Source organism: Rhinopithecus bieti, unplaced genomic scaffold (assembly GCF_001698545.2).
Source record: "Rhinopithecus bieti isolate Rb0 unplaced genomic scaffold, ASM169854v2 scaffold_20840, whole genome shotgun sequence".
Lineage (NCBI taxonomy): Eukaryota > Metazoa > Chordata > Mammalia > Primates > Cercopithecidae > Rhinopithecus > Rhinopithecus bieti.
In genome coordinates, this window is record NW_016809955.1 from 320,271 (window position 1) to 342,808 (window position 22,538).

Sequence of the window (22,538 nt, forward strand, 5' to 3'; positions counted from 1 at the left end):
TTTTTTTTTTTGAGATGTAGTCTCGCCCTGTCTCCCAGGCTGGAGTGCAGTGGCATGACCTTGGCTCACTGCAAGCTCTACCTCCTGGGTTCAAGTGATTCTTGTGCCTCAGCCTCCTGAGTAGCTGGGACCACAGGTGCCTGCCACCACTCCCGGCTAATTTTTAATTTTTTTGTATTTTTAGTAGAGACTGGGTTTCACCATGTTGGTCAGGCTGGTCTCGAACTCCTGACCTCAGGTGATCTGCCCACCTTGGCCTCCCAAAGTGCTAGGATTACAGGTGTGAGCCACCATGCCTGGCTGTTTTTTTGTTTGTTTGTTTTTTGTTTTTTATTTTTTATCATGTAAATCTTAAAATATACAAGATAGAGTGGTATAACAAACTTGGATATACCTATCACTCAGTTTCGGCAGTTATCAGTATCTTGCCAATGTTATTTCATTTATTGCCCCTACAGTTGTTTTTGAGATGCCTCAAATATTTTACATCCAATCCCAGACCTCGTTATGTTTTCACCTGTAAGTACTGTACTTGGTATCTTTAACAGATAAAGACTTGAAATTACAATGTTATCAAGCCTAACAAAATTGGACATAATGACTTAATATCATCCAATAAGCAGGCTAACCTACTTTCAGATTTTCTCAGTTGCCATTCTCTAGTCTCGTTTAGAGTTTATGTAAGATTGGTCTTACTTTTTCCTTAAATGTTTGGAGGAATTCACAGTGAAGCCGTCTGAACCTGGAATTTTCTTGGTGGGAATTTTACTTTTTAAATTGACATCTAATTTATAATAACTTTAGCATTAAGGTTATTGCCTGACCTTTGCCTGGTCAGGATACCACGGCCGTTGAACATATGTCACTGGGCAGGCAGTGCCTCTCATACTGGTAATGCTAGAGGTGATGTTTTTGGTAAACAAGCTGGGTACTTTTTGTAATCTTTCCTTAGAGCATACCTGTGTCAGATTAACAGTATAAATAATAGGGTGCTTATTATATTGTTTATTAATGTTAGGCTATCAGTGGATTATTCTGGTCTGATGCAAGCTTATGCAGTGGAGAATATCTTCATGTTACTTATATTAACATTATTGCTTCTATTAAGTAATAGATTAGTCCAATCTGTTAGTAATAGATTAGTTCACTAATCTTAGCATTTAGTGTTCAGCGAATTTTTACATATGTATACACTCATATAATCACTACCCTGATCAGATATAGAATATTTTCAGCACCCTAGAAGGTTCCTCATGTTCCTTTACTGTCAGTGTGCACACTCCAGAGATTACCACTGTTCTGATTTCTATCGCTATAGATTCATTTTGTCTCTGCCTGAGTGTGATATAAATGGAACCTACAGTTTTTACTCTTCCATGTCTTGTGTCTTTTGCTCTACATAATGTGAGGTTAATCTGTGTTTTTAGTAGTTTGCTCCTTTTTATTGGTGTGTGGTATTCCGTTCCATGAATATACTATTTATGTCTTCTGTTGCACCTTTGGGTTATTTCTAGTTTTTGGCTGCTATGAATATTCTTGTATTTGTCTTTTGGTAGACTTATATATGTATTTATCTCGGGCATATACCTAGGAGTAGAATTGCTGGATCATAGAATAGGTTTCTATTTAGCTGTAGGAGACACAAACTGCCAATTTTCCAAAGTAGTTGTACCAGTGTATACTCCTTCTAGCACTGTATGAGTTCCAGGTGATCTACATTGTCAGCACTGCTTGGTATTATTGATCTTTTTAGTTTTAGCCATTCTGGTGAGTGTATAGTGGTGTCTTGTTATAGTTTTAATTTGCATTTTCCTGATGAGTAAAGTTGCTAAGCACATTTTCACGTTACTGTATCCTGTTTTGCGACTTGCCTGTTTTTAATGATTTGTCTTTTTCTTAATGATTTGTAGGAATTCCTTAGATAATTTGGATGCAAGTCCTTTGTTAGGTATATGTGTTGTGAATATCTTCTCTCAGTTTGTAGAGAATATCTTTTCCCAATTTCTTAATGGTGTCATTGGAAGACATGTTCTTAATTTTAATGAAATCCAGTTTATTACTTTTTTTCTTTTGTGGCTACTGCTTTTTGTTGAAACCATTATCTCCTGCAAGCTTATAAGATGCTACTCTAGGTTTTCAACTGGGTTTTACCTTTCACATTTATGTCTGATTTATCTCAATTTTTGTTTACCTTGTGGATTATAGGGAGCCAAGGTTCATTTTTCCCCCACATAACTGTGCAGTTAACCCAGCACCATTTATTGAAAAGATCATCATTTCTCCTACCTAGTCCTTTTAAAATGTCTTGGAACTCACCACTTTCTTTTTATTTTTATAGCTTGTTGAGCTTTTATTATTTCATACATAGTTGATAACTGTAGCAGTTTAGATTACTCTTAGCTGATCTTCATGTCCATTCTCCTAACTTCAGTTCATTATACACACAGGTGCTAGAATAATGTTCCTCTAATGTTATTTTTAGTTTCTGTTCTTTGTTCAAGAAATAAAAGTGATTCTGCATTTCTTTTATAAAAAATCAGCTCTCTAGACTAGTTTTCAAAGTTTTATTTTCCTTATTCTCTCTTCCCCCAATTTTACCAATCCCAAACTCTGCTCCTGCCAATATAATTTTTTTACCACCCCTAAAGTCAAATTGTTCATTTCTGTGCCTTTGTACAAACCTTCTCTTCCTCTTTGGAGGTTTCTCTCTGGTAGTTCCTCATAAAACCATTCCGAGAAGCTTTTTTTGTTGTGTTACTCGTATCCTGTCAATTATGCAGGCACACAGTACATGTTTCTGCTGTTACGCAGTAAACTAGCTTTTTAGTCATTTTGTAAATGCTGATTTTTGTTGTTGGTATGTAAGCCATTGAGGGCAGGAACCATATATTTTACAGTTTCTACAGAGAACCATACAATTCTCTTTACAGTGTTCCCTCATAGATGTTTAATTAAAATCGACCAATTATATTATATAACTGACAAGGTTTACATCATATAATTTATTTTCATTTTAGCAACTGTATTTGATAAAAATAAGAATTGCTATTATCTCTTCATGAGCATAAACAAATGGTTATAAAATCAGAGGGTTTTTTTCCCCCTTGTATTTGATAGTTATATATAGCTATATGTTTAACTACTGTTGCCATATTATGTCCTAGGTGAAACTGACTTTTCTCTTTTCTCCATTTTATGTGTATGTGATTTTAGCACTGATGCAGGTGACAGCCCTGTTGGCACTACCACTGCAACGAATCTGGAACAGCCTCAGGTTATCCCCTCTCAAGGTGATCTTCTAGGGGATCTTTTAAATCTTGACCTCGGTCCCCCAGTCAATGTGCCACAGGTGTCCTCCATGCAGATGGGAGCGGTGGATCTCCTAGGAGGAGGACTAGATAGTCTGGTAAGCATCTTTCTTCCCTTGTTCTTTTGGTTATTTTTAGTTCTTGATATGCTAGAGAGTTTTAAATTATTCAGCTTTTTAGAACTAGATCTTTCCTTGATGCGCAGCAATGTCCTTTGATAAAGGACAGGATTTTTTGTCTTTAGTAAGGCAAAATTATAATTAATACTGTTCATCGTCGGTAATGGGGTATGTCTGCAGGTGTAAGGGATTATTTCATTGTCCTGCCTCTAAATAGAACTTTTGACATTTAACCATCCTATTGTTCAGCAATTTTAACATTTAGTATCTTTTCCAGAGTTTATTATTGTTCCTAGCTCTTAACTCTGGATAGCCCACATCAATTCTCCTTTTGACCTGAATGACATTAAAGTGACCTCACACAAATCATCCTATTTTGAGGCTTTCAAACCTTTGCCTTTTTTATATTTTATTTACTTATGCCCTAATTCTGAAAGGTTTTGAGGCAGCCTTTTTTTTTTAAGTAAAATGTACCTTTATTACAGTTGGAAAGGGCTGCTTGATTGGTTCTTTTTTTCCCTTCTTCCCCACCTACTCCATTCTATCATACTTCCAATTTAATTAGCTTCCAGGATTCTAATACTAAAAGGCTCCAAAATCCAGAATATCTGTGAACATTTGCCACCAATGGGAACCAAAATTATTTTTTGTTTCTGTACAAGATAAATGAATTTTAAGGGTGACCTTCAATCTATGAAGAGAAGGCCAGAAAAATAACAAGTCTATCACATGACTGCCTTAAACTGTGATGAAATTAGAGAGGCTTTTCTAGCAGACCCTTGCAAAAGAGATTTTTGTCAACCCAATGACTATAAAGATGCCCAACAACGATTTATTTACCAATATCATTGGAGGGCTGACAGCTTAGATATGAAAATATATGTTCCCAGAGATGACAGATACAAAACAACTGCACTCTATGCTGCATATACTGACATCTTCTCTTCTACTTTATGAGCAGTTTTGTATCTGGGGTTTATACCAGCCATTAGAGGTTCATTTACTTTTTGGCTGGCAGAGAGTGTAAGGAAATAGGGTTATAGTCATATCTCTGTGGGTTGTGCATTTCATTAATGGAAAATCACTGCTTCTAGAATTTATACATTGACCAAGCTGTGAACTCCAGCTTATATTGACGCAAAGGAGCACTTCTATTGTCTTTCTTGGGCATATAAGCAAATACTTTTTATATTCATATCTTTAATGATTGAAACTGACATTATATAAACAGAATAGCTTCCTCATATGATGATTCTACTTACATTGCTGTCAAGCCTCCTTATAGACTCAGGAGAGTGACAAATATTTAAATATTCATGGAGGCTCCTAAGCATTCCTTATAAAATTAAAATAGCTCTTCCTTTCTGTTCACATATCAACCACAAGTTAAATATTGCATCCTCCTCAAGTTTATTACATTCCCTGGTGGGGAAGCTTACTACATGATGGACTCATTGAACCTAAGAATGAGAAACAAACTAAGTTCAAGGAATAGAGGGGAGAAAGAGGCCCTGCCTTTAATGTTGCCAGACCAGAATCCTACCTGACCCACTATAAGCATAGAAAAAAAGAGACATATTATTTTCATTTGACTTTGTATTAGCTCATGCCAACTCCAAAACCAATGGGTTTTGTCATCATATTTTACATAGCTGCCCAGTCATCTGCATTAGAGTTCCTGCAAGTATTGTATCAAAGGGAAAAGCTGTTAGAACCTGCTTGTAGTAGCCAAAGTTACACACAGGCCTATTTCCTTTTTTTTATATGAGGGATATTCTTTCAGGGATAGGAAAGTTGTTGTTTTTCTAATCGGATTTCTAAATATGCAACTTTTGCTACATAGGCCCGGTTATGTTTTTATGTAACTCTAAATTTTAGCTTTTCCTGACTTTGGGATTTAAAATGGTATCCTTGGTGTTATAGCCCAGAAATTGTTTACAGTGCATTTTTCTTCAGCTTATTCTGAGATTGAAAGATATCCCAGAAATCAAGATGAGAAGAAATTAAAGCCCTTATTTTTGCTTTGGATCCGTATGTGGTTAAATATATATTTACTCAGAGAATCAAGGTTCCTTTTTCGAGAACATCACAAGGAAGACCTAAATTTGGCTGTGTGGAAGATGAGTTTCTAAGGCAGCAGTGGACTTTTAAAATGCTTTGATTGTTCTTATGCAAATTATCTAAAGAGAAGATTAATCCTCAAAGTCATTTTTTGAATGCATCCTTGCCTTACAGAGTACTTCTCAAAATAAATTATATACCTGTGAATCTCCTAAAGATTTTGTACAAGAGAGGGTTTGTTTTGTTTAGTTTAGTTTGTGGAAGTGGGTTCTCACTATGTTGCGTAGGCTCATCTTGAATTCCTAGGCCCAAGCAATCCCCCTGCCTTGGCCTCCCAAAGTGCTGGGTGAGCCAGCACACTGAGCCTAGGAGAGATGATTTAGTTGGTCTAGAGTGAGACCTCGAGTCTGCATTTCTAACAAGGTGACGCTGAAGCTGCTGGTCCATGGGCCACATTTTGCACATTAAGGACATAGAATATCTGGTGACTACTGTGAACCACTTCAGTTTAGTGTTTGAACTATAGCTACCTAGATGCTCAGATATCAGATGCCCCTTTTTCTCTCTGTCTTTTTATTTGCTTTTTTTTTTTTTGGAGATGGAGTTTTGCTCTTGTTGCCCAGGCTGGAGTGCAGTGGTGTGATCTTGGCTCACCACAACCTCGCCTCCCAGGTTCAAGCGATTCTCCTGCCTCAGCCTCCTGAGTAGCTGGGATTACAGGTGCCCGCCACCACGCCCAGCTAAGTTTTTGCATTTTTAGTAGAGATGGAGTTTTACCATGTTGACCAGGCTGGTCTTGAACTCCTGAACTCAGGTGATCCACCTGCCTCAGCCTCCCAGCTTGCTGGGATTACAAGCGTGAGCCACCACACCTGGCGCTTTTTCTCTTCAGTAGTAAGCAGACTTCTGGAAAGAGGGCTCCTCCTCTCCCTTAAATTAATTCAGAGGGCAAGAAACTTATTATTTCGTTAAAGCTCTTTCTTTTGCCTTGTAGGGAGACTAGTGTAGCTAGGAGTGGTAGAATTCAACCCAAACTCCTATTTAAAATATGGCCATGTTTAGAATTGTGTGGTGATTTGGGAAGCAGCATTTAGGTTAGCTCAGTGATCATTTCAGGAAGGCTAGCAACCAGGCCACTAGACTGTTGGTACTACTTTTATCATGGGTTTCTAACAGAACCTCACCCACAGAGGTCAGTGGTGTACTGCTAACAAAGTATTGCCTGGTTCCTAATAACTGTATGATTCTCAACTCTATCTGCAGAATTGGTTCCACACAATTACCAGTTAAAAAAAAAAATACTCTCTCTCTAGCCATTGAAACTACAAAGAAAAAAAAAATACTATCAATACTTGAGTCCAGGAGTAATTAAACAACACCTCTGGGAGGCAGGACCTAGACATTGCTATTTTTTAAAAATTACCTGTGTTATTTTAATCTTGCAGCCAGGGTTGAGAACACTAAACCAAATGAAATTCCAAATGGAGCTAGGTAGAGATGTTAAAAACTGTTATCTAAGCCAAGACAGTGACCGCCACAAAAGAATCCTATTCTCGAGATCCTCTTTGGCACTTCCTACAAAAACAGATATCTCTGACTTCACCTTTGTTCTTTTCCCTCTGAATATTTTTCTGTTATGATTTTCTGTGAGGTTATCCATCGTGTCAGAAGTTGACTGGAAGTTGAATTTGACCAATTTAGATATGGTTGCTCAGTCCCAGGGTCCTTTTTATCCTTGCTCACTTGCCATAATTGGAGACCGAAAATCGAGGGCATTTTGTATTTTGGATTGTCTAACCATTTTCTGTTCTTCTATCTTAAAACTTGATATTCATGAGAAGATATTTTATTCTTCCTTTTCATAGCCTGGTGATCTTCCCTTAGATCTTGTTCTGTTTCATCTTCTTTTACTGTCACACTCATGAAATTTGGCTAGGGTTAAGATTTAGTGAGTTGTAACCTTTTCCTATTAGGTTGGAGCAAATGTAATTGCGATTTTTGCCATTAAAAGTAATTACTTTTGCTCCAACCTAATAGAACTGTCCTAGTCAGGAAATACTTATCAATTTATTATTTATTTGTTATTATTACTAGTCAGAAATGCTTTGCCACAACATTCCTGAAAGCTATGGCCTTTTTCCATCAATAATAGGGACTCTCAACATTTGTGATTCTTTAAAGAGGAGTTAGGGTGGGGCCATTGCTGTGATGTAAAGAAAGTAAACATACTGTAGCTCCCCAGGTGATTGATTCTTGTATGCTTTTTTAAAGAAAGCAGTCGTCTTTGAATGGAATGCCTCTTCATCTCAAGACTTGGATAAAAATGGATTTCTACCTATTCTTTTTAGTCTCCTTACTGGAACATCCTTATTTTTTGCTTGCATTTCAACATATTCTCTTTTGCTTGTACTCTACAGATAGTTTCTTCCATCTGTCAGTACAAACTGAACTATTGCTTTGATGTGGAGTAAATTCAAGTAATGTAGTTTATGTAGTTGACCTGCTCTACATGTAGAGCATGACAGTTTACTAGTTAGGTATAGGCTTGCAAAGTAGTTTTTTGGGCTTTTTGTTTCTTTTGGAAGCCATATATGTGGAGTTTTTTGGTTGGTTGGTTGGTTTGTTTTATGACTCTGGTACTTAATCTAAGAAACTGCTCGTTCTGAGTAGTGTGATTTTTCTCAATGTGCAGATCCTTCTGATTTGGTGTAGTGTGGGAGGTGACCTGATGCCCATGTGTATAACTCTTGCATATGTGTTATGTGCTCATGAGTCTGACATCTGCGAGGATCACTGTAGTAATAATTGAATCTCGGTTATTTTATTGCCTTTACTTCCAGTCTGTCAGCAGAGGCCTTGGCTAAATTACAGCCCAGGTGCTGTGCTTTATTCTTTTACATAAACAGTGCTATTGTGGATCAAAAATGGAAAGGAAGAATTGTCCAAAGTGCCCTTTCTCTGTGCTGATGAAGGATTTCATCCTGGAGAAATACGCTGTGTGCCCAGCTTGAGTGGTATGGAATAGAGGAGAAACTGCCTTTTCCTGACCCCAGTCCATGTTTTCCCACTGTTTCTTTCAGGTGTTTACCTTTGAGATATCTAAAGTCATAAGCTATTTATTAATAGTTTTGAGATTTTTTAGCCCACAGGAAATCCATCATCTGTACTAGTTTTATATCTTTATTTTCTTCCTTTGGGGAGCTTTGCAATGATTTAAAAGCTTAGTTTTTTTGAGTTTGTGTTATGTGGAAAGATCTTTGTAAGTTGTTGCCCATTAAATTTCTCAGTGAGGCTTCCATAACCACCATCTTTGTATCAGTGCATACGTTTAGTCAAGGCAGGCTGGCCTCAGGCAATTTTGAGAATAAGTACTAATTTCTGAGTGCTATTCCCTGTGCTAGAACTTTTATAATTTCTAATCCTCAGAACAACTCAGGAAGATAATTGGTATTGGGCCCCATTTTACAGAAAACTGAAGGTCATATAGTAAGTTGCAGAGTTGGAATTTAAACCCAGGACTTCTTTAAAACTTCAAAGTTTATACACTTTATACTATCCTGTAATTTTCCAGTTAGTTTGTTATTGTCACCTTCTAGAATAGAATACAGTTTCACCTAACTGGTCCTTCTCAAACTGGGAAACGCAGTCTCTGGAGTACACAGCAGAGTGCAGGGTGCATTTGAAGCTGCAGAATAAATATGGCTCATTGCCTTGCAGTGTCAGGCTTACTTGATGGTAAATGATATAAACAGAATATACACTGGTATGTTACAACTTAGAATGTAAAATTGCATGACTTTAAGATAAAACATACAGCTTGCTTGCCCTGGGCCTCTTGATGGTGTACATCCCAGGTCCCTGAGTGTATGACTTTGGGCTAATGTGTCACATGAAAGTTGGAGAAGGACTACAAATGTGTGTTCATTCATGAAAAAAAGAGACTGAATAATAAGTTCATGCACCTTTCTTGCAGCAAGAGGAAGAGATGGTTCATCTTAGCCATATTTATTTATTTAAAGACAGGGTCACTGCAACCTTGAGCTCCTGGGCTCAAGTAGTCCTCCCATCTCAGCCTCCCAAAGTGTTAAGATTTACAGGCGTGAGCCACTATGCCTGACCATTTTATTTTCATTTAAGTAAAACCACAAAAATCTCCTTTTCCCATCTTTTCACTGGTGAGCTGTAATAAAGCAGTAGTACTTTCAGGGCAGTTAAATGATGTGCAGGCGTTCTTATTCTGAAATTTTGCTCTCAAAACCACTCAAATAATACGTTTCCTCCCTAGAATGAGTTTTGGTCCAGCTGGGAGATGTTTGTTGTTTTTGTTTTTTTTTTTGAGACAAGGTCTCGCTTTGTCACCCACGCTACAGTACAATGGTGTGATCATAGCTCACTGCAGCCTCAAACTCCTGAGCTCAAGTGATCCTCCAACCTCAGCCTCCCAAGTAGCTGGGACTACAGGCACAAGCTGCACACTTGGCTAATGGGTGTTCATTTTTTTTCCTCAGTTTGGTTCTATTCATATCTGTTGGCAATGTTGATACAGCTACTGTGCTCTAGGCCAGTTGGTAAACGATTTTGTCAGGCTTTTGTCCTTTTGGTGATAATTTTCCCTAATAAAATGATTCATTTCAAAATTGTCTCCCAGGAAATACTGCCAGTAGCTGTATATATATTACTGCCAGTAGCTGTAAATATATATTTACAAAACATTCATTCATTCAATAAATAAGTATTTGAGTGCCCAGTATTCAGGCTCTATTCTGTATACTAGGCATATAGAATGGTCCTTGCAACCTTCCAAAACAGTCCTTGCAAGCTTACATTTGGGTAGGGGAGACAAATGATAAAGTAGCAAATGCTTTGAAAGAAATTGAGACAGAATAAAGAGGTTCTCTTGTTGATTTTTACTATATTCATCATTTGAGTTCTGTCTGACCTAAGAGACCTATGGTGGCCATTCTAAGGACTTTTTGTCTTACATCAGGAGGTAATCCGTTACATCCCCCTACTTTTCCGCTGATAGAAGCCTTTTCCCCCCTCAGGTTATGGAGTCTTCTGATGATTTTTATACGATCTCAGTGCATTAATGCTATTCCTTATCAAGTCTTCTCTCAGCCATCAGTTTATTAGCTTTTGAGTGGTTACAGAGTCTTTCCACCAATTTGATTAGTTATATTTTATGATGCTTTTTTGCATAGCGTTTTTTTTTGAGACAGGATCTCACTCTGTCACCCAGGCTAGAATGCAGTGGCATTACAATGACATACTGCAACGTTGACCTCCCTGAACCCAGGTGATCCTCCCACCGCAGCCTCCGAACTAGCTGGGACTACAGGCGCACACCACTACACCCAGCTAATTTTTGTGTTTTTTGTAGAGTCATGGTTTTGCCATGTTGTTCAGGCTGGTCTTGAGCTCCTGGGCTCAGGCAATCCACTGCCTCAGCTTCCCTAAGGGCTGGGATTACAAGTGTGAGCCACTATTCCCAGCCTTGAATAGCTTTTTGAAGATCAAATTAAAATTTGCAGCATAGTAGCTGAAAACCATACTTTAACCTACAAGATACTGTGTGCCATCTAAAATTAAACCCTGATAGAAAGACACACACTGATGATTTTGACACCAATAGGATTTTGACAATAGTAAGTTTTATTGTTTGTGATGGGAGTCACTGTGTACTATTTTTGCACCATTCTGTTGACTCCTGAATAATAGATCTATTGGTAAGCTATATGGCTTGGAGCATTCCTTGGATTCCCTTTAATTCAGTAAATTCTAGAAAACATTAAATAAAAGGGACACTAGCTCTAAATAGGAGCATAGAAATGTCTGAGCTTCAGATATACACCTGCAGTTAAGAGAATCTCTTCAGATACCTAGACAGATCCACAGTTTTAGAAGCAAATAGATGTACTTTGGACTGGCCAGACATACGTCAAAGGGGCTAACCCAGATCAGTCATTGTGATAATTTGTGGGATTTTTTTTTCCAGTCCTCTCAGTGGTTATCTTGGATGATATTCCTTTATAAAATTTAAAAATTCCTTTTCAAATTTTCTTTTCTTGGAGTCAGGCAGATTTATTCCCTTATATAACTTCAATCTTGAGTTCTTTCTCTGTATTTCTGCTGTTGTAGCACATTGCCATTGGACGAGGGCCTTTCCTTTTGTTATCTAAAGCTGACCTGAGCCTGTGTGCAGGCTCAGCTCTGGGACTTTTGGCTCTGCCTGGCTCTGCAGCGCTCATGTAACCATGCCGAAATCCCTTTAGCCCATAAGTTACAATAAGTCACCATAAAACCCATTTTCTGTCTGGTTACTGAACATTATTGTGTAATGACACATTATTGTGTAGTTTAACATGAACCAAGTTCCACTCAGCATTACTTCAGATGTGATAAAGTGACCACTCTTTGGTAGTAGACAAATGTTAGTATTATTCTCAGTGCCATTTAATGACTACAACAATTATGGGGGACTACTGTGATTGGAGACTGGGGGAACTACACCACTAGCAGAAAATTTGGATTTAGGTATCAGTTACAGACTTTTTTTCTTTTTTTTTTTGAGATGGAGTCTCGCTCTGTCGCCCAGGCTGGAGTGCAGTGGCACAATCTCAGCTCACTGCAAGCTCCGCCTCCCAGGTTCACACCATTCTCCTGCCTCAGCCTCCCAAGTAGCTGGGACTACAGGTGCCCACCACCACACCCGGCTAATTTTTTGTATTTTAGTAGAGACGGGGTTTCCCTGTGTTAGCCAGGGTGGTCTGGATCTCCTGACCTCTTGATCTGCCTGCCTCGGCCTCCCTAAGTGCTGGGATTACAGGCTTGAGCCACCGTGCCCAGCCCAATTACAGACTGTTAATACAGACTTTTAATACAGACTGTTCAATTTTCAGTATTTGAAATATTCTTTTCCTGAAGTTGGCATCTTTCCCCCCTTCTTTATCTGACTTAGTTGACCTATAATTGACATGATTTTCTTCATGGAGAAAATGGCAGCCTCAGTAAGGCAATCCTGGGAACAATAGTGAGTGGACACCTCCAAGAGACACTTAAAATACAGTATCTAGACATTTAAGATCAGGATCAAAGCCATACCCTGCACTCCTATTCCTTTTCCGTCCTGTCTCCTACTAGTTCACTGGATAACAGATATCACTCTGAGTTTTACAAGTTCTAGTTTGATTGATTTTGTACCCTACCTGATAAGTGTGGGCTTACAATATGTCCAGACAGATGAACCTGACTCCCAATAATCTCAGGCTGGGTGCAATGATTCACACCTGTAATCCCGGCACTTTGTGAGGCTGAGGTGGAAGAATCGCTTGAACCCAGGAGTGAGATCAGCCTGAACAACAAAGTAAATTTTTTTTTTTAAACAAATAGTGAGTGTCCTACTGAACTGAAATGGTTACTGTCTAGTTCAGGCTGATATACAACAACTTTCTTGTGTAGTTGTTCACTTTCTAGCTTTTTTTTCTTGATGAATATCTGCTTCCTCCTGTTTGTCACTTGTAGATAAGAGTGGTAATTTGTCACTGGGTAATTCGCTTCCATTCCTTCTGACATCTCCCTGTTAGTCACTCACACCCATCATCATGCTGTCACCTTGCCATGGTTTCAGGGAGGAGGATAATCTCCATTAGAATCTTTTTCAGTTAAGAGGAGAGTTGCTGAATAGTCTGGATAAGCTGTAGTCTTGCTAGTTAGAAAACATATACAGCATCGAAATCGTCCTTTCCGTTTGCTGTCTGAACATAGCACAAGTAGGTGAACCTTTGTATCCCTGACTGTGTCTCTGATGTCTTTTGGACCCTGTCTGTGTCAGATGAGAGTTCATGTTTCTAGCTGAGTTGTATCTGATATACTGAACATAAACAAAGGAATGGCAAGATTGCTTTTCAGTTCTTCATGATTTTGAATAAAATTGACAAGCAGCACTGGGGGACAGTACTTTCAGATCCTTTCCAGCTAAGATAATATTCATATATCATTCAAAGATAAAAAGAATGAAATATAAGAAAATAAGGGCTATGAATGTGCTTTCTTTCCTTTGGTCTAAACACTACCCATGAATCCCTTTTCTCAATGCCTTTTACTGAATTTAGCAAAACTGCTGTTCCCTTTCCAATGTGTTTTTCTTTCTTGCTGTTCTATGCCAAGCAAGTCCATAAAGAATTCTATCTCTTATAATCATAAAGATTATAAGCCTAGCCAGAAGAGGGGAGAATAAGTTGGGAGAGGGAGTAAGCCCATCAGAAAGTCGAAAACCACCTCAGAGTATCAGGACAAATGAAACATTTTTTGTAGAATCCTTTCCAGGGTTTTCTTCTCTGCTCAAATTTTTTTTTTTTTTTTTTTTTTTTTTTTTTTTTTTTTTTTTTTTTTTTTTGAGACAGAGTCTTGCTCTGTCGCCCAGGCTATAGTGCAATGGCGTGATCTCGGCTCACTGCAGTCTCTGCCTCCCGGGTTTAAGCAATTCTCATATCTCAGCCTCCTGAGTAGCTGGGACTACAGGTTTCCGTCACTAGGCCCAGCTAATTTTTGTATTTTTAATAGAGATGGGTTTCACCGTATTGGTCAGGCTGGTCTTGAACTCCTGACCTCAGGTGATCAACCCACCTTAGCCTCCCAAAGTGCTGGGATTACAGGCGTGAGCCACTGCGCCCAGCCTCTCTGCTGAAATCCTGACTTCCTTTTTAGTCACAAGTTCCAAAGTCATTTCTAAGCAGATGAAATATTGTCTGACTCTAAATAACTAATTCTCTAATGGCAGTGTTTTCAACCTTGGCTGTACATTAGAATCAACTGAGGAAGCTTTTCAAAATTCTGATGCTCAGGCTACACTTCAGAACAATTAAATTACCATCTCTGGGGGCGAGTAGTTTCTAAAGCACTACTCTCTGCAACCCCCACACACAGATGGTTGATTCCATTGTGTATCCAAGGGTGAAACCATACTACTGAAACATAATTGATGTAGTTATTAGTATTCTTAGAAAGCTTAGATATTAGTCTAAGAAACCTCCAGGTTTTTATGAAGGGGAAATTAAAAATTAAAGACTGCCTTTACAAACTTATTTCATATGAGTATTTTTTTTTAACACAAATCAACCCTCTGTTCTAGTCTAATTGGCCTTTTCATTCTACATGCTTTCTCTGCCTTTGTTCATGCTATTTGAGAAATGATCTTCCCCATTTTGCTTTTATAATTTCACACTACCACCTCTTTGCAGCTTCATTCTTTCAGCCAGAGGTAGGTTTTTCCCTTCAGAACTTCCCTTTTTTGCTTTAGTATATTCTGTATGGTTTTGCATTCATGTTTTATTTCTCTGGCTAGTTTGCAAAGCCTCATTCTTACCTATGTAGTCCCCTAATTGCCAGGCATCTTTATATCCCTTGTAATGCCTTGCATCCAGTAAATGTTATGTAAATGTTTGTTTGAATAAAAGGAATTTCAGATGTCATGCAGATGTGTGCTATGATAGAACTGGGGAGAAAACAGATGTGTAATATCTTTTCTATGCCCTTCACACTTTTCCAGTTACTCAAATTCTTGATTTGGAGATGACTTTTTTTTTTTTTTTTTGAGACGGAGTCTTGCTCTTGTCACCCAGGCTGAAGTGCAATGGCATGATCTCAGCACACAACCTCCTCCTCCCAAGTTCAAGTGATGCGCCTGCCTCAGCCTCCCAAGTAGCTGGGATTACAGACACCCGCCACCACACCCAGCTAATTTTTTGTATTTTATTTTTAGTAGACATGGGGGGTTTTACCATGTTGGCCAGGCTGGTCTCGAACTCCTAACCTCATGATCCGCCCACCTCAGCCTCCCAAAGTGCTGGGATTACAGGCGTGAGCCACTGCGCCCAGTCAAGAATGACCTTTTTATTTGTTTAAGTATGTGATTTTCATCCCCTGTGCAACCATTAAGTAGGAATCAGGAATCAGATTCTGGAAATGTTAGCTCTGGCTGGGAGTGCTTTATAGTTTACAACAGAGCATGCTTGCTAATGCCAGTTATGAAGCACCTGCCAGGGTTATTTTCTGTCATGGTTTAAACAAAACTTTGTTGTAGTCCTGACTATTTTTTAATATTTAAGATTAATTTTTAGATTTTTGAGAATGCCATTTTACGTACTACTACTCTCTGTTCATTGAGAAGATAAATCCTCTTTTCCCAGTCTTAAAGATACAAAATAATTGTTACAACTCAATGATCTGCAAGTTCCTACCACTAAATGACTATAAAGGAGAGTATGCTTAGGGCAGACAAAGCATTTGATGATTCAAGGAAGTGTTTTAGACGCACAGTGAGAACTAGGAAGAAACAACTGTGGAACTGTAGCAAAGAGTAGATTTTGCTTTTGAAACAGCTCCATTAGTTGTATTTATGTGTGTTTTACATTGCGTGTATGCCACCTATTTTCGGCTTGAGTTCTTTAATGTTTTTGTCAAGGAAGACCGACTTCAGAGTGAATTATATCTTATCAGAATCCTGAGAAAAAAAGCAAGACTAAGACCATGTGGAGTTATTTTCTTGTCAGCTAGGTAATTCAGTTAGTCTCATTCTCTAATGCTTAACATCCTTTTTAAATGATCTCCAAATAAATCACATTTCTCCTTAGTAGAACTGACTGTGAAAGAGATTTGAAGCACTGCGTGCTTCCCCACTTCCTCCGTAGACAGTCCAAATATTTTCTTTTTTAGGAACATTCCAAACTCTAAAAATCACTTTTGTTCCACCTATAATTTTTGCAGCTTGAAATTGCAGCTCAATACTAATTTGGCTCTTACTTTTTCAGTGGGGCAGCAGGTTTTGTAAATTAAAACACATTAATTGTTTTGTTTTTTGGCTTTTCTTTTCGAACACCTCCCAACCCCTCCGTCCGCCCCTACTATAAGTTTCCTTTTAAAGAAAAAATAAAGCATATTCAAAACATTGCCGCTTAGGGATAGAGCTTCTTAGAATATGCATACTCTTTAAATCTTGTTTGGGTTTGTGCCTATGTACCCCAGTGGAAAGATTGGATCTGAAACATCCCTGAGATGTCCCAGCTCCATCTTCTTTCCAAGTTTTCTCCAAACTAATACACCATCACTACCACCACTTAGTTCCCCTAATACATATTTCTTTGTAATCTACAATTTTTTTAGGCTTTGGGAGACAAGTTGAATGGCATGTATTTCCAGCAGCTTGGTAGAGCAATTTACAGATTCTATATGGGCATCTAGTATTTAGCTAAATGAACTCTACCTCTCTCTCCTCTCTCTCCTTTCTCTCTTTCAGCTTGGCAGTGACCTTGGCGGGGGCATTGGAGGAAGTCCGGCAGTAAGTGCCATCTGTTTTTTTCACCATGAGAAGCACTGCCCCCTGTTTGATGCCTTTCCTATGTGCATATTATCAGACCAGCCACTGCTGCTGTCTAGCACTGCACACCAAAACCTCTTTAACAGTATATGGGGAGTAGAAAATAGTATAGGATTAGTTGGAATTGTTGGGGTCATGCACCACGTGGTGTAGAGACATCTTTAAGGATTAGTGTTCCAGTGCTTACAGAGATCTTTGTCTTTCTGATATTAAAGAGCTAAAGGAAATGGACCCTTCCATCTTGACTGGAGAATGCTTATTCCCTGATGTCACCTAGAAAGAACTTGAGAGGGTCAGCTGGACTCAGAGTGAGACTCTCCTTATAAGTGAATTAGTTTCGGGGGTGTGAATGTCCATCTCCCCGAGGAGAGCTTCCTACTAGATATTTATGTCTAAATGGGAAAGGAAATACTACTTTGCTGAACCCAGGTGGAAATGGAACTGCTGTTTAAGTTGGATACTTCTCCCTCTTTCTATAAAAACAAACTCCTCCTTTCTTAGGGTACCTGTAGGCCTTTTGCACAGAATCATGGAAGCTAAAATTGGAAACAAACACAAAATCTTGAATCACTGTGTTCCTGTATCCTACTGAGTACTCTCTTGATAAAGCTTCTACAGAATGAGTGTGTCTTACCAATGATGAAAAAATAACTGTCATGATTAAAAAGATGAAGAATATACTAATTTGACTCCTAAGAATATTGTAATTATGGTTTTTTTATTGATTTATCGAAACTACTAAGATATGTAGCAATATTTTAAGGACTGTTAATCGGTTCTTCCCAATCTCCCCTCTCCCCCCCCCCTTTTTTTTTCCTGCAGGTGGGACAATCCTTCATCCCATCATCGGTGCCTGCAACCTTTGCTCCTTCACCTACACCTGCTGTTGTCAGCAGTGGACTGAATGACCTGTTTGAACTCTCCACAGGCATAGGCATGGCACCCGGTGGATATGTAGCTCCTAAGGCTGTAAGTAAAGAGTTAACATAGCAATACTTTCTTAATGGACAGGACCCAAATTGTTTCACTTTTAACATTTGTGTTACTTCTACTGGTAATAAATCAAAGCTTTGGGCCCTTGTTCTGGAGGACTTAAGAGGAAGATGAAAGGTGGCTTCAAACTTAGCAGTAGGAAGCACCATTAGCATCCTTGTTAAACTTTTTTATAATTAGACTTAAAATTTGAAATATTAATTATTTGAGTTTTGTTCCCATGTTTAGAAATATTGTCTAGTTTGTCAACATTGAAGTCAATCTAGTGAAAATCTAGTGGTATGTAGTGCACCAGCAGGAGAAAAAAATACAGGGAAGTCATTTCTCTTATTCCCTTTTCCCCATTGGTATTACATATGGATTCTAGAATGCCACTGCTTAGATTTGGTTTTCATGGATTTTAGTGTACCTTTTTAGAGTTCCGATTTAGGTTTGTGTCATTGGGGCTCTTCTTGTCTTAACCTTACTTGATGTCACTCACAGTGAAATTCAAGAGGGAGACTCCCGGTTAAGGAAGCTCATTTAAGCCCTTGGGAAAAGCACCATCCAGGCTAGGCCAGGCTTCATATAGTCTTGCCTTTCTGAGGACCAATTTGACTGGTTGCTTCCTGAATTCTCTGCTTACTAATCTGACTCCTTATGGGAGATCCCCGCTATAGAGATGTAGACCGGTTGTCCATTCCAGGAGTCATAACTGTGATAACTGAGTGTATATAGTTATTACAGTACATAGCAAAACCAAAGATACTCAGAATTGAGCCATAGTGTTTTGGCACACCTCGGTAGCTTTGTTGTAAGGTTTACTATATTGGATATTATCTTCAGACTTTTAATTATTAGTTATCTAATGCACTCATTTACTAACATAAAAGTAATGTATACAAATGACCAATGTAAATAATATGAAAATGTAAGATGGAAATTTGTCTCCCCCTGTCCCCCATTTCCCATGTATAGACACTGTTAACTTTCTTGTATGTCCTTTCAAAAGAAAGAGATCATGCATATAGCTGTATATTTGTATCCTTTGAACATTCTGTGTCAATGGAATATACTATTTTGTACCTTGGTTTTTTCTCTACCATATTCTTTTGAATCCGTGTATCTACTGAATTGATACACCATAATTTATTTAATCACTCCTCTGTTAATGAACATTTAGTTTATTCCCTCGTCCTCCCCACCACCTGCCACTCTTTTAGTGTGGCTGAGTATATTACCATGATTATTCCCCACCCACAGATCCTTTAGTATTCTGTCTTAGGTGGTCAGAACAGCTCATGACTCCTGATTTAAAAAAAATTTTTTTTTGAGACGGAGTCTCATTCTGTTGCCCAGGCTAGAGTGCAGTGGCGCCATCTCGGCTCACTGCAGGCTCCGCCTCCCGGGTTCATGCCATTCTCCTGCCTCAGCCTTCCCAGTAACTGGGACTACAGGCGTCCGCCACCACGCCCGGCTAATTTCTTTTTGTATTTTTGTTATCCAGGATGGTCTCGATCTCCTGACCTCGTGATCCGCCTGCCTTGGCCTCCTAAAGTGCTGGGATTGCAGGCATGAGCCACTACGCCGGGCCTTAAATTTTTTAATCTTTATTTTTTTAATAGTATAGGCCAGATGTATCACAGGTTCTGGGACCAAGGGGTGTGTTATGATTTATTTAGATAGATAGAATAGGCATTCAGATTATATGAGCAATATCTGAGTATTTACTATTTACCACAAACTGTAGCAAGAGTTAAAAATGTATATAAGACATGGTCGATGCCTTTGAGGAAATTACCAATAATGGCTTTGGTTGGAAATGATGAAAAAAAATCTTTAAAGATTACAGGCATGCTATTTTCATTAGCAGATGCAGTTTGTTCCCTTTAAACCATTTTACCAGAACTAACAGAAAACACATTATACTCATTGGAATTTTCTTTTCCTCTTGGTAGCAGTACTCTTAAAAGCAGTAAAATAACCAAGCTGAACAAAAGATAGAGCAGAAGCCAGGGTCGTTTAAAGACTGGTTTTTTAAAATTGTTATTATTTGCTTCTTAAATAATTGACAACGATCTCAAAATTCAGAAAATAAGACTCTATCCAGAGTCTTTTGCACTGGATTGATATTTATAGTATAAAATTTACTATAATTGCCTAAGGAAATGAATTTGTTCACTTAATTGTTAATCTTAATTTGTTCTTTATTTATTAAAAAATAGGTAGCATCAAGATAAATCTTGTCTGGTTCTATTGAGCTTTATTGTGTGTTTCAGGTCTGGCTACCTGCAGTAAAGGCTAAAGGCTTGGAGATTTCAGGAACATTTACTCACCGCCAAGGGCACATCTATATGGAAATGAACTTCACCAATAAAGCTCTGCAGCATATGACAGATTTTGCAATCCAGTTTAACAAAAATAGGTAAGAAATCTGTGAGTCCCTAGCTTGACATTGAGACAACAGTTTGCCTTAGAACCAACAAGAGAACTTTCCATTTAGCACTGGTTAAAAACTCACATATTGGTCCGGGTGCAGTGGCTCATGCCTGTAATCCCAACATTTGGGAGGCCGAGGCGGGCGGATCACCTGAGGTCAGGGGTTCAAAAGACCAGTCTGGCCAACATGGTGAAACCCCGCCTCTACTGAAAATACAAAAATGAGCTGAGCATGGTGACGGGTATCTGTAATCCCAGCTACTGAGGAGGCTGAAGCAGGCGAATCCCTTGAACCTGGGTGGCCAAGGTTGCAGTGAGCCGAGATTGCATCAGTGCACTCCAGCCCGGGCAACAGAGTGAGACTCCATCTCAAAAAGAAAACCAAACCTCACGTGTTGGCAGATGCTGTATGTAGAGTGAGGCCTGGCTCTTGCAAGTCTTTTCAGTTATCAGCTTCAACTCTGGAGGCACTAGGGAGTTTGTTGGGAAATTTATCCAAATGCGATGAAGAAACCAGAACTTATTTACTATCTTGGATTCTAGGATTAGAACATTTCTGACACATTTTTAACTGAAATCCATTTATTCAACAAATCATTGTTTAGCATTAGTATGAGCCAGACATTTCTAGGTACTAGGGCTAGACTAGTGAATCAAACAAAGCTCCTGACTGAAAGTTCACATTTTGGTGGGAAAAGTTAGCATATTTGGTTGGTGTAAGAAATATGGAAGTGTATATGCTGACCAAATAATCACATAAACCTTGACAACCTCCTTTTAGCAATCAATTCTCTGCCTTAATAAGGAAGAGAGCATGAAGAAGTAAAATGTTAATGTCTTATTCTTTTGAAACATCAGTGGTTTTATTCAGTTTTATGGTTCAGGAAACTGGTTGTTAGACCTTAATGGCATGTCCATTCATTTGTAAATACAGGATATTTAACCCTGCATATAAAAAGTGGTAATTGGACCCTTAAAGCAGATTTAATAAAGTTTGTCAATAACAATTTGCATCAGTGACTGTGTGATTTATTTCTCATCATTCGGAAACACTTTTGTACTCTGGATTTGAGAGCTTGGCATGTTAAAAATCATTTAACTATCTGGAAAGTCTGTGTTTCTTTCTGTCAAGACTACCAATATTTCCAGCCACTTTTGAGGAGCTGGCCTTGTTAAAGGCCAAGGCTATTGGGAAAATAAGTAAATAAATAGGCCAAGGCTGTGGGTGGAATCTGTTGTTGTAATAAAGGAAATCTGCAGATGCAGAGTCTGCATTCATCTCTAGCCTTTCCCCCCCGCCCCCTTTTTTTTTGGAGATGGAGTCTCACTCTGTTGCCCAGGCTGGAGTGCAGTAGAGCAATCTCTGCAGCTCACTGCAACCTCTTTTATTCAGTTCCATTGTTTTGTTTTTGTTTTTCTTCTTTGGGGTTTTCAATTATTCATTTATTGACTCTTTGTTTATTTTTATATACTGTTTTTCTCTCTAATCGTTAAAAAAAACATCAGATTCTTTTATATCAGCAAATATCCAATTAGTGTCAGATTTTCACAGTAGTCTAATGTTTTTGTACCGTTTGCTTTGTCTGAACAGGGTCCCAGTAAGGTCCCATACATTGCAGTTAGTTGATAAGTGCCTTAAGTCCCTTTAAATCTATAGGTTCCTCCTCCCTCTCTGTTTTGTTCCTTAAAATTTATCTGTAGAAGAAATTAAGTCTTTTATGTGTGAAGTTTCCCACAATCTCAAATCTTGCTGATTCTACCTGTAAATTGGAGGCAGATTATAGATTTATCAGATTTAGGCTCACATTCTGGTAGAAAGACTTCATAATTGCTGGTGATTGCAAATCCTGTTTCTCTTGTTTTTTTTTTTTTTTTTTTTTTTGGTTTTTTTTGCTTTTTCTCATTTCTATTCTCTTTCTTACCGTGTTTACTATGGTGTCTGTTTCCTTGTTCTTTGTATGTCAGTCTTTTTGTCACTATAATTGTACCTTTTCTATAATCTTTTTATAAATGAAATTACATAATACGGAATCTTGTATGTTTTCTTTCGATTAGCATCATGCTTTTGAAATACATATATCAGCAGTTGATTTCCCTTTTGTTGTTAAATAATACTCCATTGATGAATATACAGTTTGTTGACGTGCTCACAAGTTGGGGGAGTTTGGTTGTTTTCAGTTTCATCTTTATGATAAAGTTGCCATGAACATTTGTGTACACATCTTTGGTTGGACATATGTTTTTGATTTTCCTTGGTAAATAACG

The 22,538-nt window shown here is 38.3% G+C and overlaps 1 protein-coding gene across 6 annotated transcripts in view; it reads left to right on the top strand.

Moving 5' to 3' along the window:
• AP2B1 (adaptor related protein complex 2 subunit beta 1) overlaps positions 1-22,538 on the top strand; it is a 141,980-nt gene that overhangs the window by 67,483 nt on the left and 51,959 nt on the right. For 5 of the 6 annotated variants that reach the window (XM_017890989.1, XM_017890992.1, XM_017890991.1 and 2 more), the window contains exons 14-17: positions 3,214-3,406; positions 16,782-16,823; positions 17,685-17,831; positions 20,114-20,259. In XM_017890989.1, coding sequence (XP_017746478.1) covers positions 3,214-3,406; positions 16,782-16,823; positions 17,685-17,831; positions 20,114-20,259 — 528 coding nt within the window. The remainder of the gene's footprint in view (positions 1-3,213; positions 3,407-16,781; positions 16,824-17,684; positions 17,832-20,113; positions 20,260-22,538) is intronic. The other variant, XM_017890995.1, reaches the window with a different exon arrangement.